This window comes from Mixophyes fleayi, chromosome 10 (genome assembly GCF_038048845.1).
Source record: "Mixophyes fleayi isolate aMixFle1 chromosome 10, aMixFle1.hap1, whole genome shotgun sequence".
NCBI lineage: Eukaryota > Metazoa > Chordata > Amphibia > Anura > Limnodynastidae > Mixophyes > Mixophyes fleayi.
In genome coordinates this window covers 9,991,096-10,006,362 of record NC_134411.1, presented here as the reverse complement: position 1 = coordinate 10,006,362, position 15,267 = coordinate 9,991,096, and the positions used below count along the sequence as shown (strand labels likewise).

At 39.4% G+C, this 15,267-nt stretch overlaps 1 protein-coding gene across 6 annotated transcripts in view; it reads right to left on the bottom strand.

Annotated features, from left to right (window-relative positions):
• Nucleotides 1-15,267, bottom strand: part of TSPAN4 (tetraspanin 4) — a 366,079-nt gene that overhangs the window by 133,040 nt on the left and 217,772 nt on the right. For 4 of the 6 annotated variants that reach the window (XM_075187843.1, XM_075187845.1, XM_075187844.1 and 1 more), the window contains one exon: nucleotides 123-202. In XM_075187843.1, coding sequence (XP_075043944.1) covers nucleotides 123-185 — 63 coding nt within the window. In that variant the 5' untranslated portion in view covers nucleotides 186-202. Of the gene's footprint in view, nucleotides 1-122; nucleotides 1,005-15,267 lie in introns of those variants that run through there. The other 2 variants (XM_075187847.1, XM_075187842.1) reach the window with 2 other exon arrangements.

The following is a 15,267-nucleotide window of genomic DNA, read 5'->3' as shown; positions in this document are numbered from 1 at the left end:
CTGTCAATTAAAACTGATCTTATAAGAAATCTTTAAACAGCTGCCAACAGGGCAGAACATTTTTTTTTTTATCTTTAAGGAAATGTTCATAATCTCCCGCCCACCTTTTCCCAGGAACTCACCCAAAAGAGGAGGTTGAAGACGAACATGAGATATTTCATACACTGCAGGCAGTTCTGTGCCATCCTGCACCTCTTCAGCTCTAGGAGGAAAATGAAGGAGAGATCCAGGTAAAACACCACATACTTGTTGCCCTTTGGGGATGTGTACTTCGATTTTGTGGCTTTAGGACCCGGGTTAGTGTGAAACCCAAAAAAAGAGCCACCTGCTGATGCCCCAAACTGCCCCCCGTAAAGGCTGCTATAGCGGCGGAAGGCACCACCCTGGGGAAGAGAGTAGTCTTTGCTGTCCAAGGATGGACTGCGATGGTAAGTAGATTCATCCGTGCTCGATCGTCTCATGATGCAAGTGGGTGCACAAGTTTAGGGGGCATGGAGAGGGATAAAACTGGCAGACAGAAGGGTTTAGCCCTAAACTTAATTGTCAGTATCAATCCATCCAATGGCAAATTTGTCCCATTATCACAAATAAGGTGCAGACAGCAAAAGCACTTTTCAAGACAGAGTTATGATTGAGAGTGCCACTCTACCCACCAGTCTTCAGCAGAAGTGGCCATGCTAGCAGCTGCCCCAAACAGAGAAAATCCCTAAATCAGTGTTAGGAACATCCCCTCTGGCCTCCGCTGCATGTCTGCATGCAGGGCAGCTGTGCTGTTGGGTGCCTGAAAGGTGCAGGTGGCATGGCCCCCTCTCGCCTGCTGCAGCGGCAGGACTAATCTGTCTGATCTTCGCTTGTCCGCACACATACACAGAGTGAGCTTCATTCACACTGCTCTCATCTCTCACTGATAATGTTTCACTCTCTCCTTGTATTCCCCCCTCCCTTTTGACATTTTCCTGTCTCTCTCCGTTTTGCATGCATAGAAGCAGTTTCTCAGTGGTCCACTCAGGAGAGAGAGAGAGAAGATATTCTCCTACAGGCTTATTTATGCATGCTCAGCACTCTCACTCTCTCAAGGATGCTTCCCCCTTCCCAACCAATCACAAATTTATCTTTGTCCATCATCACAGTTTCCAGCAAGAGGGGAAAGAACCTTATAATGTTCTGAAGCCCTACAGCATTAAACTGGTTAACAAATCAATAGGCATTAGGGAGCAGTGATAATAACTTGTGATGTCCACACTTGTGAGCCGTTTAATGTAGTTGTCTGTCTTATTAAGTGCTTTTTGTCATCATAATCCAAAATATGTACACGGTACATGAAGAATCAATTCCAGCATTTACATTTTACATGGGAACATTATTATGTTGTACTACAACCCAGAGGTACAAAACATTGTAAGACTGAAACAAAATAACTATGAAAACAATAGAACAGAAGAAAAGGAATACCTCTGATTTCAAGCCATAAGAAGCATGTTTAATTGCTATTCAAGCCTATGTGGTGTAAAATACCTTTTGCATGTCTCCTAGCAAACATTTGTTTTGTAAATGATAATATAATTATGTACCTCTACCTCGTAATAAACACACATACTATATTTCCGATATAAAGAAAAATGTTGTCCCCACTGAATAGAATTATTAGATTTATTGTGTCCGAGAAGCTGTTTAAACGTTTCAATGTGGTCAGATGCAATTGTAAAGAAAATGTAGGAATTTGGATTGGAAATAGGAATGAAAAGCCACAAATAGTGGGGATTTAATAGCTATGATAAAAAATGCTTTATTTTATTTGGTGTACTTGTGTATATCTTGTCTTTACACAGTAAATGTAAAGAATAACTTCCATTGCATTCGCTGTAAATATACATATATGTGTTTAAAAAAATACATTATGTACCATATAACTCTTGAAGAGGATAGTAAACAGTATGATACAGAATATAACAGTAGTGAGATTTTTGTAAATCACTATGTTCTTTGAAAGTGTAAATATTATAAACGCTCTTTATACATTTTATTTATGTCTTTGTGCATTTAACATGCATTGATTGACAGAGTGCCATTCACACACCAGTATGTGCTGTAACCTCTACTAACAAATCAGTTGCTTGTTTTTTTTCCCCACTTATAAATTGTACTAGAAATGTGATGGTTAGAATTTTCTGAGCTTGTATGATTTACAGCACATTTGTATATATAGCATTTGTTTATTAAATGAGCCCTCAAGTGTGTTTATGATACACTTTTGATGTGTTCTATGGATATTCCTAAAAACAAAAGGGTTAATATATTTCCATCATCCTATTTGATATAAAGATGCAGTACGTCTCTAGGAACACCCACTCGCTCTCTCCTAAAGTGCATTCTACAGAGTAAATTAATTCTCCCAGTAATTCTACCACTTCTTTCAAAATGTCTTCTGACGCTTTCCTGTATCTTATGGTCTACCACAAACAATAGGTTTTCCCAAACAAATAGTACTATTAAAAATATTTTGCATGTTAATGATCAAAATAACAAGACTACACATAGGTTTAATTATATTTAGATGATTAGGAAGAAAGAATGAAAGTTGTAGTTCAGCACCAAGGAGAGCGACATGTTTCTCTAACACAACCCTTAATGTTAATATACACTACGCACCATATAATGCACAATTTATTTTACTTTACGTTCCCAGAAATGACCATTAAAAACATGCCTGGATTGTTTTTATTTTGCAGAGCTTTATTTGTCTACATAGCTGCATTTATTAATGGAAGTGTAGACTGACAATGTTTAGCACTGATATTCATAGGTTTCATGCTTAACTGTATTGTACAAATACAAAGTGCCTTATACCTCAGTGCTGTAACAAGTTCCTAATGAAGTGCTTTAAGTCTCTGTGATGTAACTAGTACTTAGTGCTACACCTCATGTTGCATTGATGAAGCTAGTTTCTAGTAAAGTGCCTCAGTGATGTATCTAGTTCCTAGTGAAATGACTCATTGATGTACCTAGTTCCTAGTGAATTGCCTCATGCCTCAGTGATGTATCTAGTTCCTAGTGAAATGACTCATACCTCAGTGATATAACTAATTCCTAGTGAATTGACGAATACTTCAGTGATAAAACTAGTTCCTAGTGAATTGACTCGTACTTCAGTGATATAACTAGTTCCCAGTGAAGTGCCTCATGCCTCAGTGATGTATCTAGTTCCTAGTGAAATGACTCATACCTCAGTGATATAACTAATTCCTAGTGAATTAATGCATACTTCAGTGATAAAACGAGTTCCTAGTGAATTGACTCGTACTTCAGTGATATAACTAATTCCTAGTGAATTGACGAATACTTCAGTGATATAACTAGTTGCTAGTGAAGTGCCTCATGCCTCAGTGATATAACTAGTTCCTAGTGAAGTGCCTCATGCCTCAGTGATGTACCTAGTTCCTAGTGAAATGACTCATACCTCAGTGATATAACTAGTTCCTAGTGAAGTGCCTCATGCCTCAGTGATGTACCTAGTTCCTAGTGAAGTGACTCATACCTCAGTGATATAACTAGTTCCTAGTGAAATGACTCATACCTCAGTGATATAACTAGTTCCTAGTGAAGTGCCTCATACCTCAGTGATGTACCTAGTTCCTAGTGAAATGACTCATACCTCAGTGATATAGCTAGTTCTTAAGTAAAGTTGCTCATGTCTCAGTGATGTAACTAGTTCCTTATGAGCTGCTTCATGCCTTAATTCTCTCACTACTTTCTACTAAACTCATAGGCGGCATTCTCATGAATAATAATTAAGCCTCCACTGTGTAGAGGGTGCACTTTAAAATCTTAAACAAATTGTATGTAAAAGACAAAACAAGAAAAAACCTTTTATGTAGAAAATAATTGAAAATATATGACAATCATTTACAATCCACATAACACTGGTAACCAGTGGCAACAATATATTGAAAAAAATGTTTTCCTTACATTAACAAGCTGTTTCTGACTAAAACATCTCTCAGATATGAGAGTTGCTCTATTTCACTAAATAATGTGAAACATATTACTTCACACTGTTTATCTTAACTACAGATTATATTACCCAAGTTTTTGGAGATATGTACGGCCACGAGACAATACATTAACATCAAGAGAGAATATTTGCAGCAGAATATTCATGTAACTGCACAAATGTGACCGCACACAACATTCCTGCTGCTGTTGAAGAAGTTGCTTGTATATTTTGACGCAAAAAAAATAAACAATGGAGATTTGTTACATTGGCAGTCTTGCTGTGTGGATCAGGAACCAGATTTCATTAATATTTCAAACATAGCATTTAAATCTACACTGCTACCTAAGAAATTATTTTACCAAAAAGTGTCCCATGCTTCCAGCAGAAGCTTTGGGGGATGCTCTGCGGAGCCATTCTTCCAAGAACACCCTGTCTTTATACCAGTCCCAGCTGTAAACAGAAAAAGAGCAAGGGGGAACCCATCACAAACCGTAATAAAGAGACGATTGTTGTGATTGGTCCTCCCTCTCACATGTCACCTTTGGCTTAAAGGGTAATAAAAATATTTCTTTGTACAGCATATGTGGAGTAAGGTTGGGAAGTATGGAAACTGTTTTTCTGTAAGAGTTTTGCCCAATTGTACTTGCAAATATGTTGAACTGATGTGTTGTGTGGCTGTCATAAGAGTGCTATGTTGTCTTCTGCTGTTGTAGCACATCCACTTCAAGGTTGGATGTGTTGTGCATTCAGAGATGCTCTTCTGCATACCCATGGTTAATTGGGTTACTTTTCCCTTTCTGTCAGCTGCAACCAGGTTGGCCATTCTCTTCTGACGTTTCTCATTACAAAGGTGTTTCAACACACAGAACTGCCGCTCACTGGATGATTTTAGTTTGGAGCACCGTTCTCTGTAAACTCTAGAGACTGTTGTGTGTAAAAATCCCAAGAGATCACCAGTTTCTGAGGAACTGAAACAACTCCTCCCTTAGATTGTAAGCTCTTCTAAACAGGGTCCTCTCTCCTCCCGTTTCCACCACTTTTACTCTGCTCCACAGCTACTCTGCCCACCTCCTTCTTGAGCCCACTGACTCCACCCCTGCTTTTCTATGCACCTTGTCAGTAGCTCTTAACCTGTTAGCTGCGCTCACACTCTTGGGCACAGGTTCCCAGCTGTGCTGACTTTCCCCCACCCTTTCTTATTAGCTGTGCGCTGAACTACCTGAGTAATAGTGCTACTTGTTTATTGTACTGCAATGTTTACCCTGTACTGTCCTATGGTTTGTTCCTGTACCGCGCCGCGGACACTTTGTGGCACTTTATAAATAAATAATAATAACAATAACAATAATAACAACCCATATGGCACTAACAATCACTCCACAGTAAAAGTCACTTAGATCACATTTCTTCTCTATTCTGGTGTCTGGTCTGAACAACAATTGCAATTTTTTACTGCATGCTCCTATGCACTGAGTGTCTGCCCCATGAATGGCTGTGTAGATATTTGCATTAACTAGCAGGTGTCTAGGTACAGCTAATGAAGTGGACAGTGAATGTGTGTGTGTATACTATATATATATATATATATATATATATATATATATATATTATATATACACATATATATGTATATACATACACACATGCATACTGTTCACGGGAGGGTTCAGTGATGTCATTGTACCACTCTCCCAATGCAGTAAGTTTCCTGTAAGTGCAAAACAGGCAATGACAGATCTTCCATGGTTGAAAAAGAGGGACAGATCCAAGCAGACATGAGTCATGAAATATACTGATGTCACAGTCTGGTTGCTACTACTGCTACACAAGATGTACAATCATATATCTGTAGTAAGCGCCCAGCACATTTATTCCTACTGAAGGTTGTGCAATAGTACAACAAGGGTCTATAACAACAATGTACAAGACATCCTATGGCTTGATTAGGGTTTATGATAATTGGATGTCCTAGTTTATAGCTCCAAAAATAGATTAAATATTTATTATCTACTGGACCAGTAGGTGCAGAGAGGTAGATATCATATCTTTAAGCCACTTAGAAATAAAACAGACACTAATACTGTGTTTTTCTTTGCTTTACAGGAGTCAAATCTAACTCATAAGCATGTATCTCTATACTATGGTTGAAGAGTGTGGGATCACTTATGTATATTATGTTATTAAGCAGAAGTGACATACAAAAAAAATATGGAGGATGTGTTTGTCTCAGAGGACAGAAGGAAGTTATTAATACAATGTATAATTTTTCTAGCTGTTAGATGAAGAACAAAAGAATAAGATATCAAAACAGATAAGGACAGTAGTGAAAGTGTGAAAATGTTCCTCTCGCACTGCAATTTTTTCTACAAATATGCACAATTTAATGCAATGCACATGGATTTTACACATAAAAATTGTGCAATTTGCACAGGAATTCAAACTTTGCATCTACAGATGGGAGAAGAAGGATGGATCAACAGATCTTACTGTGTGCAAGCTAAGTGCATGGAATTCATGTATTTATGTAAAAATGAGGCTTCATTTACGGGATACAGTTATTTGTTAGAAATGAGAGTCAAGTGGAGAAAGTGTTTCTGGTGGGTTGTTCCCCGTGTAGCAGGGGGCTGCAGAACATTACTCCCTGCAAGAGAACTTGCTTTACACATTGATCGAGATGGTGGCAACGAAGCTTGGACCTATATTTTCAATGGGACTCCTTGGCACCCAAACCCTAATCTAGGCATGCTGTGGCTGTTCCCTTCCCAGTGGTTATATAAGAGGCAGACAGCTGAGCACATTTACACAAGTAAGAAAATATTGCTCCCTCGCATAGTCTGCAGCACGTAAGAGACCTTTAGATTGTAATAAATGTGGGAGGTGTAAGATACTGTAACTTGACATTCCTGGAAACATATTACTTTAATGTAGCAAAACGGAAGCCAGTATTTATTAAATAAAATAAAAAACGCACAGAAGGAATCTTTTCAATATATTAAGTATCCATGTGCTTCCACAATGTTTAACCCAGAATCGATGCCTGCAGCTTGTACTAAACACACTGGTATAAAAGAAACAAGTCACAGTCTCTCAAAATGTTACTTTAGAGCAACAATAACAATACATTTTAATATAGTTTTGAACTGGTAAACCATTATCTGGCTCCTAACAAATAAATTCAACGTACTTTCTAGATATTTTTTCTGACTATTGGCAATTCAGAGAAAGCTAAAAGTTGGTCAGTGTGTAGAACATCGGGATAAAACTGGTAACCTGTTGCTATCTTGCTATTATCAAACTACAACTTCCAATAATCTCCTACAAGGAGCAGAAAGGCTTCTTCTCTCTGCTCATTACAGGGAACTGACAAATATAACAAACCCTAAAACAAAGAGAAATATAACTAATCCTTATCATCATCATCTGTCCTGTAGATGTGTTTTCTAATTTTGTGACATGTATCTAGACATTGAGCACACATTTTCAGTTTGTGTTTCCACAATGTACATCTTTGACAAACTGTACCAAGTTCCTACATTTATGTGCACAGCAACAATTTCACTGTGCCAATACTTGTGCTAGTAAAGGAATTCATATGTGGCTAATCCACTTATTTATTGTACATTATTCTCCACCTTCTGCTTCTTCCCCCGCCAACATCCTCTTTATGCTTGCTGTCACTTTATATTTCTGTATTGTTATCATGGTATATATGTAGAGACACATGGCATGGTGCACTGCATCTTGTTTGTGCTATTCATATCATATCCCTCTGTATGCTCACTATCTCTCCCTGGTCACACAATGCTGTGGAACATGTTGACACTACAAAAATAAAGAATGATATTTAGCATAACTGTAATCAGCCCAGTTAGCCTCATCAATTACATTGCTCCTGCTAATATCCAAATATTTACCCTAACAAAATGTCTGCTCTGGTTATTGAACATAACGAGTAAATATGTACAGGCCCTTGGGTGATTTTACGACAGTCTGGCATTGATGTAATGACATACTCTATATGCAGTAATAAGGAACCGACTCCATGTATTAACAATAAAAAAGTATGCATTCATTATATATTACAAAGGACACCAGAAGTGGTGCACGTAACTGCTCCAGATTACAGGCCACAAATATATGAATAGATTTTGTATTGAGGTGATGCTGGAACATAATGAGGAGTTGAAAGAAAGCAGTGTGTGTTACTGTGACAAATTAATGCGAAAGATATATGTCAGTTTTTACGGTGTGTAAATGTAACCAAACCTGTGAAAGGAGATAGGCAGGGTGTCAGGTGGAGAGAGTAGGCAGGGTGGAACGTGGAGAGGGTAGGCAGGGTGTCAGGTGGAGAGGGTAGGCGAGGTGGAATGTGGAGAGGGTAGGCAGGGTGGAAAGTGGAGAGGGTAGGCAGGGTGTCAGGTGGAGATGTAGGAAGGGTGTCAGGTGGAGAGGGTAGGCAGGGTGTCAGGTGGAGAGGGTAGGCAGGGTGTCAGGTGGAGATGTAGGCAGGGTGTCAGGTAGAGATGTAGGCAGGGTATCAGGTGGAGATGTAGGAAGGGTGTCAGGTGGAGAGGGTAGGCAGGGTGTCAGGTGGAGAGGGTAGGCAGGGTGTCAGGTGGAGAGGGTAGGCAGGGTGTCAGGTGGAGATGTAAGAAGGGTGTCAGGTGGAGAGGGTAGGCAGGGTGTCAGGTGGAGAGGGTAGGCAGGGTGTCAGGTGGAGATGTAGGAAGGGTGTCAGGTGGAGAGGGTAGGCAGGGTGTCAGGTGGAGAGGGTAGGCAGGGTGTCAGGTGGAGAGGGTAGGCAGGGTGTCAGGTGGAGAGGGTAGGCAGGGTGTCAGGTGGAGAGGGTAGGCAGGGTGTCAGGCGGAGAGGGTAGGCAGTGTGTCAGGCGGAGAGAGTAGGCAGGGTGTCAGGCGGAGAGAGTAGGCAGGGTGTCAGGCGGAGAGAGTAGGCAGGGTGTCAGGCGGAGAGAGTAGGCAGGGTGTCACGCGGAGAGGGTAGGCAGGGTGTCAGGCGGACAGTGTAGGCAGGGTGTCAGGCGGACAGTGTAGGCAGGGTGTCAGGCGGAGAGGGTAGGCAGGGTGTCAGGTGGAGAGGGTAGGCAGGGTGTCAGGCGGAGAGGGTAGGCAGGGTGTCAGGCGGACAGGGTAGACAGGGTGTCAGGCGGACAGGGTAGGCAGGGTGTCAGGCGGACAGGGTAGGCAGGGTGTCAGGTGGAGAGGGTAGGCAGGGTGTCAGGCGGAGAGGGTAGGCAGGGTGTCAGGTGGACAGTGTAGGCAGGGTGTAAGGTGTTGACAGTAGATAGGGTGTAGAGTGTGTAATAAATTCATTGTGAAGAATGTGGACAGTAAACCAGTTCACCAGTACAGGGAGTGGTCTCAGTGTATATTTGCATATAATAATGTTTGAGTCTTTTATTACATTGTAACATAACCATAAAGTAATATAGTCATCTTGTGTCTCTTGTACAGTAATAACCTACTTTATTATTTCTTTTTATAGAAAATGAACAACCCTGAAGTGTGAAGAGACGGCACTTCATTACCAAATCCCTTTATACCCTAAAACCTACCATGACAATAGGAACCCACCATACAGAGCAACTGAGATGGTGTACTTCCTTCAATCAGTACTGACAACTAAGTTGTTGCAGGCCATAAACATAACTTGATCAACCGAATTCTGCCACCATTTCTTATCACAATCAACAAAACGAAGAGTTACAGGAACCAACTTTATGAAGCATTTAGAGGTGTTAATGGGACAATGATATGGGCCTGATCTATCTTGGGATGCAATGTGGACACAATCTGCAATCAGATGGAAATTGCATCCCCATATTCAAGTACACACAGATGTCCTAAAACATTTCCATTTGAATACGGGTATAAATATGCTCTGGCTATACGGTGCTTATTGTATGCAGACAGATAGAACACAATGCATCGGTGCAATATAAGGTCCTATCAGAACACATGCACGAAAAAATCATTAACAACTCTTAATACTATAATCAATAATAAAAATACATTTTTTTATTTTTTTAACGTGAAAATTATAAATCCGAATCTGCTCAATGTCTATTGCACACAAAATTCATTTATAAAATTTCTGTAATTTGCAAACACATCAGTCACCACTATCAGTTGGCACTTACACCTGTCCTGTAGCTGGTGCAAGTGATACAGGTATAAAACATGTACCTCAGAGATACCCAGAGCTTGAATTGGGCTGTACATTGTCTATGTGCGTCTGCCCCTACCACCCCCAGCTCCGCCCTTCAAACTGAAGGCAGTTGAAAGTTTACTTGTGCAGTGCAATGCTCTGCACATGCAAATTTACAATTTGCATGTGCAGAGCAATTTCATGCAAGATATGGCACACAACAGGACTTCTGTTTGAAGATGAATCCGGCCACAGATGTTTTGTATTAATTTTTGTCTAAATATTTGTTTATGTTAATTAATATAGGTATGGAATATTCTATTAAAAACCAGTCAACCACAAAGTTCCAAAAGCCTAAAAAGAAAAAAAATAATTGTTACTGTTTCATGAAAGTATTGCACACACATACATGATCTTCAAGTGCCTCCTTCTATAGTCACTGTGAGAAGGACTGCAAAACAATCAATGAGGAAGGGAATGTTCAGTTAAGTGTGGGGAAGGACATGGTTAATTTTAAAGTGTAATGCAATATATTTAAGAGAATGTGCTTCAAATAATGGGGGGAGGGGACCCTATCCTTAAAACAGCAAGTATTCTGGATAGCAATACCCATACCTTTATAGATAAAGAGAGGTAAGGTCTGTTGACATTACTGTGAAGGATATTTAGAACATTGTCAGTTAAGTTAGACATAGCACACATCTTCTTTTTGACTTACATAGCATAAAGAACATGTTGCTTGGGGCTCAGAGGGACATGCCTACACCCTATATGTTTTTAGATCAATTGCAATAAAAAGCAGACTAGGTGGCACTTTAAAAAATTAATGTGTTGTATAATGCATGAGTAGTATTGGTTTCTTTGTTCGTGTGTCTGAGTTGTTATTCAGCACTTATAAGCGCTTATGATGTGCACGCACTGAGTGCAATTGGTAGAGATCTCCATACTAGCATTTTCCACACAGAATGAACTACATAGTCAAGTCCATAAATATTGGAACATCGACACAATTCTCATATTTTGGGCTCTATACACCACCACAATGGATTTGAAATGAAACTAACAAGATGTGCTTTAACTGCAGACTTTCAGCTTTAATTTGAGGGTATTTACATCCAAATCAGGTGAACAGTGTAGGAATTACAACGGTTACTATATGTGCCTCCCACTTTTTAAGGGACCAAAAGTAATGGGACAAACTAAACAATCCTACATCAAACTTTCGCTTTTTAATACCTTGTTGCAAATCCTTTGCAGTCAATTACAGCCTGAAGTCTGGAACGCATAGACATCACCAGACGCTAGATTTCATCCCTGGTGATGCTCTGCCAGGCCTCTACTGCAAATGTCTTCAGTTCCTGCTTGTTCTTGGGGCATTTTCCCTTCAGTTTTGTCTTTATCAAGTGCAATGCAGCTCAATCGGATTCAGGTCAGGTGATTGACTTGACCATTGCATAACATTCCACTTGTTAGCCATAAATGCCCACGCCATGACAGTACCACCACCATGCTTCACTGATGAGGTGGTATGTTTTGGATCATGAGCAGTTCCTTTCCTTCTCCATACTCTTCTCTTCCCATCACTCTGGCACAAGTTGATCTTTGTCTCATCTGTCCATAGGATGTTGTTTCAGAACCGTAATGGCTTTTTTTAGCTGTTGTTTGCCAAACTCTAATCAGGTCTTCCTGTTTTTGTGGCTCACAAATTGTTTACATCTTGTGGTGAACCCTCTATATTCACTCTTGTGAAGTCTTCTCTTGATTGTTGACTTTGACACATATACACCTACCTCCTGGAGAGTGTTCTTGATTTGGCCAACTGTTGTGAAGGGGTTTTTCTTCAACAGGGAAAAAATTCAGTTGTTTTCCGTGGTCTTCCGGGTCTTTTGGTGTTGTAGAGCTCTCCAGTGCATTCTTTCTTTTTAAGAATGTTCCAAACAGTTGATTTGGCCACACCTAATGTTTTTTGTATATAAAAACCATTGCAATTCCTACACCGTTCACCTGATTTGGATGTAAATACCATCAAATTAAAGCTGAAAGTCTGCAGTTAAAGCACATCTTTTTAAGTTTCATTTCAAAAACATTGAGGTGGTGTATAGAGCCCAAAATATGAGAATTATGTCAATGTCCCAATATTTATGGACTTGACTGTACTTCATAAACACCTATATTTAAAATTCTTACGATATAATAATATCTTGCTCCCATTGGCTGCATAACTTATATACATGAAGGAGCATTAAGTGGTCTATGCATCAAGCTTATTTGACACTTAAAAGAGGCCATGGTGTTACCCGTCTTTTCCTATAGGATTCTGCGCAAAGCACTTCCACTTTTCACCACCAGCACTAAGCTGTCGGTAAATAGGATAAAAAGTTTGCAGCACAGGGGTCACTTCGCAAATTTATGCACTGCTGGAATGCAACAATGCGATTTGCAGCAATGCATATTTAGTGGCACTGCATCTTATTGAGACCCCTATGTGTTACCTGCATATGACCGTTTATGAAGATAAACGGTGATTTCCACTCACATGCCACCTCTCAAAAATTAATACTGATTCGCAGTATTGCACAGAGTGTGCCTTGCATTTTCACGCCTTTGCATACTTTGCACACTTTCTGTACTAGTACAAGTGCTGTAACGCTTGGGAGACCCCTAGTGGTTACAAGTGGCATTGTAAGTCCTGTAAAATAATCAGGCTTGGTGGATCTGTGTACTAAAGCAATGACTGAAAATGAGCTCTATGTGGTTATGGTCATCTCATGTCTAACAATAATTCTAAAAGAAACCTGAAACATCTGTCTATGGAGCAATAAGAGAAGCTGTTAGAAGAAAGTTGGGGAGTCAAAAGAAGCTGTTAATATTATCATAAATAGAATTTATTATTTTTTGGGGGGATGCATATACAATTCAGAAAGATATTATTGCTGCGAGGTTTCTACAACCTTCATTAGAAATGTATATAAATACAAATTCAGAGAATATAGAGGCACTGACCCAGAGGTGACATTATAAGTGTACCTATCAAGGTCTTCAATAAAGGATGATTTTGATACATTTCTCTTCATTTACAGAATAAAGGACTGTACAAGGAAAAGCAGCCCACAGCTGGCAGGTGAAGGACACCTTGAATGGGTCAAGTATTCATCTTCAGCACCAAATTATTCCATGTGTGTTGGCCTCAAACTTCTGAAAGTGTAACTCTTCAAACTCTACAAGTTAGCAGAAGCCGATTAGCATATCGAGGACACAAGCTGCCATGCAAGTGTAATTTATGGTTGTAATTATCTATTCCAGCTCGTGAAAAAAAAAAAAAAAAACCTACACCACAAGTTCTGTAATCAAAGAAATCGCAGAGCGTGCCAAGCTGGGAGATTAGCACTGATTTTATGGGCATCCAGCGCTTGCCAGGATCTTTAAAAAATAAAAAAAACTGAAAGATGCTGAGAATTAAATATAAACATGTAGAAAACACTCTGCAAATTAAACTTTATAGGAACTTGTAATAAAAATATATATTGAACAGATCTTAAGAAAAAGTATATAGATAGATAAGGCAGACAGACAGACAGGAAGGATAAATAGGATTCGATAGATTAGCTAAAATAGATTAGATAGGGGCCTATTTATCAAGCCTGAAAGAGTGGTTTCCACATGGTTTAGGTAAATTTTAAGAAAATCCTAAAACAGGAGATATCACAAATATCTATTATGTAAGGCAAACTAACGCAGAATACCAGTCTCCATAATTTGCAATGTGTTCTAGAGCAATTTATCAAGCTCCAAAATGCTTAGCTTTTCTGAGCTTGACCCCAATAGTTAACGACATCTCAGCTGAAGCCTACAGACAGGCTGGTCTGTGTGCATGCACAGTCGATGCTATACAGACAGCGGATCAGAGCCTTGAAGTTTCACCCCTGTGTTGAGCAAGCAGTGAAAGAAGTGTCAACAAGGTGCCAATATCACCGGAACAGCCTCTTATCAGACACGCTGCCCCAGCATGACTGTAATGGTAAATTGCTCCATTAAGTCATTGGTCATTACTGCGACTAGCAACAATCACAGTTGTTATTTAACCGGGTAGAAAATGTGGAGATTGCTTTGGCTGTGTGTATTAGCCTTGAGAAAGGTGGGCTGAGCCCTAATGAATTATGGAACTCAATAAGGGTTATCACAGTTCACATTTACTCTACAGTCCTGGAAGAGTTTGTCCTTACTTTTTCCTGTGTCAGACCTATGCTGGAGTGCATGAGGGATGTATGGGAATCTCCCTCAAAATACAATTAGAGATTTTAGTTTGAACATTGTATTTATTGCACTTTCATTAAGTGTTAAAATCTATTTATTTAAATGTCATTTAAATGTAAATGACTTGGTATTTTTTTCTTTTAAATGCTTTGATTAATCCCAACATTAATCACACAATTACACTGATTGAGAGATTTATCTCAAATGATCTAAAGAGGAGAGAAATGTTCATACAGCAGAAATTGCCATTAATTACAGAATACAATTCAAATTGTTTCTTTTAACATATAAAAGGCCTCAAAAAACTCTACCACCACCTTGCATCTCATCTCTCATCTGACAATACTGTAAACACAACCGCAACTCAGCACAAGACCTGTCATCTTCCTTTAAAAGTGACACAAAAAGATGCTTAAGGTGTTGCCTGTAACACTGCAAAATACAATTAGAAAAAACTTGCATGTCATACACCCAAGTACAAGTGACAAATCAAATTATGTTTATTAAGGGCATGAAAGCACAAAGAGCATCTCATTTTGAATATTTAAGGGCAGTTACAAAACACTACACCCAACCTACGTTTTTAATGCAAATGCAAAGCATGTAATCACATGAGATTCCTCAATGAAATGAATAGGCCATAGGACTGAATAGGCCATTGACATGATGGAGCTTTACAGCACTGTTAATTACCAACAGAGTTTCAATTAGTCTCTATTAATGTATAATCAAAGCAGGGAGTACAGGGGACTCCATTCACTTATAGCCAATCACATCAAGGCCAGCGTGGGAAACCACTTGTGATTGATGGATGTTAGTAGCACTCTCTTAGATGACTGCCATTTTGCAGTGGG